Source organism: Trichechus manatus, unplaced genomic scaffold, assembly GCF_000243295.1.
Source record: "Trichechus manatus latirostris isolate Lorelei unplaced genomic scaffold, TriManLat1.0 scaffold00085, whole genome shotgun sequence".
NCBI lineage: Eukaryota > Metazoa > Chordata > Mammalia > Sirenia > Trichechidae > Trichechus > Trichechus manatus.
The window spans coordinates 11,888,737-11,890,460 of NW_004444021.1; the positions used below are offsets into that span (position 1 = coordinate 11,888,737).

The 1,724-nt window shown below is 33.0% G+C and overlaps 1 protein-coding gene across 1 annotated transcript in view; it reads left to right on the forward strand.

Annotated features, from left to right (window-relative positions):
* Positions 1–1,724, forward strand: part of LOC101356650 (cyclin-dependent kinase 14-like) — a gene marked incomplete at its 3' end in the record, with an annotated part of 331,988 nt that overhangs the window by 250,866 nt on the left and 79,398 nt on the right. The window contains exon 5 of the mRNA XM_023736083.1: positions 1,294–1,373. Within this exon, the coding sequence (XP_023591851.1) occupies positions 1,294–1,373 (80 nt within the window). The remainder of the gene's footprint in view (positions 1–1,293; positions 1,374–1,724) is intronic.

Genomic DNA, 1,724 nt, shown 5'->3' on the forward strand with positions numbered 1-1,724 from the left:
ATGTGAGATGAAGTCTCGCCATCCTTGCTTCTAAGGAACATTCTGAATGTGCTTCTTCCAAGACAGATTTGTTTGTTCTTCTGGCAGTTGTGGTATATTCAATATTCCTCGCCAACACCACAATTCGAAGGCATCATTCCTTCTTCAGTTTTCCTTATTCATTGTTCTCCTTTCACATGCATATGAGATAATTGAAAATATAAGTATTATTGAATTTATAAGTAAGTCATCAAAATATTTTCTTAAATGACAAAAACAGTATACAATGTACTTATGATATAGTAACATTTTTATTTATATATATATTTTTTCTAAAGGTATACATGAATAGTGGTTAGTGATAACGTCAAAAGAAGAGAGGTAGCTGATTGAAGAGTATATGGCAGGGACGTTTACTTTTCATTAAATATCTTGTTGTACCTCTTACATTTTTAATGTGTGCTTGTTTTACCTGTTTTAGTTAAACCAGTCAACCGACCAAATAAAGTATGTTGCTAGGCCTAGCGAAGGTAGAAAGTAGAGCACTCAAAGAGAAGACCAATATAGTCACGTCTTTGATTGTTGACAGAATTGACTCTGAATGAACAGTTATTTCCATAGCACAATCTTACATTTAATTTTAGCTGATACACATTTAGAGTATGTCTGGAAAAATCATTTGCTTTGGATAGGTCTCATAATGGTGAAATATTCATAACTTGTATTTTCATAACATAAAACCCAACCAGACGAAATCTAATTTTAGGAGACTCTAGGGAAAAAAAAAGAGGACGAAAAGGAAATGGGTGATCTTAAGATAAAGAGGAGAGAGAAGACTGAGTGTCAAGTGTTTATTCTTGGGGGATTGAATGCCCCCAACTAAAGACAGGAAGACGAAGATTTCAGCAAATGAAATAAAGAAGGAACTACACTGTACTGGGGGGAAACAAAGGAGAGTTATTCTGATTTCTTGATTTTAAATTAATCTGAGAATAGTTGGACAAGCATGCTGTTTTTTTTAAGTTCTAGTTTCATTCTGGAAGGAATATAGACTGAATCATAGAAAACTTCAATTAAATCTTGGACTATGCAAGTGTGAATATTTAAAATATGAATATTTAAAGTGTGAATATTTGTAATGATGTTATAGAATTCTCAGCCTTACTGAAATTTATCTTGTTGTGGTAGCATGATTGAGTCTCTGACATTTTCAGTGTAAAAGTGCATAAAATGTAAATTGTAAAGAAGATAATTAAAACCATAATAGGAACATATTTTCACTCGTTTGCTTATCTTTTCCTTCATTTCTTCCAGGGTCAACGGGAAATTGGTAGCCCTGAAGGTGATCAGGCTGCAAGAAGAGGAAGGTACACCTTTCACAGCTATCAGGGAAGGTAGGCATTTATTCTTATTATCTTTGTCTTTGTAGTTGTATGATGCCCATTGCTATTTAAATATTACACACCTGTGTATTTGCTGAGTTTAAAAAATAACACGGTTTTATCTCTCATTGGAATGTGTACACTGAAATTTTAAAAACAGTACCTCTTGTAATCATGTGATACCATGTTAAATAAAAAAAGACCACTGCTCTGTATCCTCAGATGTGAGGAAAAGTGCTGTGTATTGATGATAACAGTATCAGTAGGTAATCTAGGAATTTGTATGTCTGATTTTATTTGCATAGCTCCTAAGAAACATTGATCTAACATTATTCTGTATTCTTGACTTTTAAGGAAAGTCCT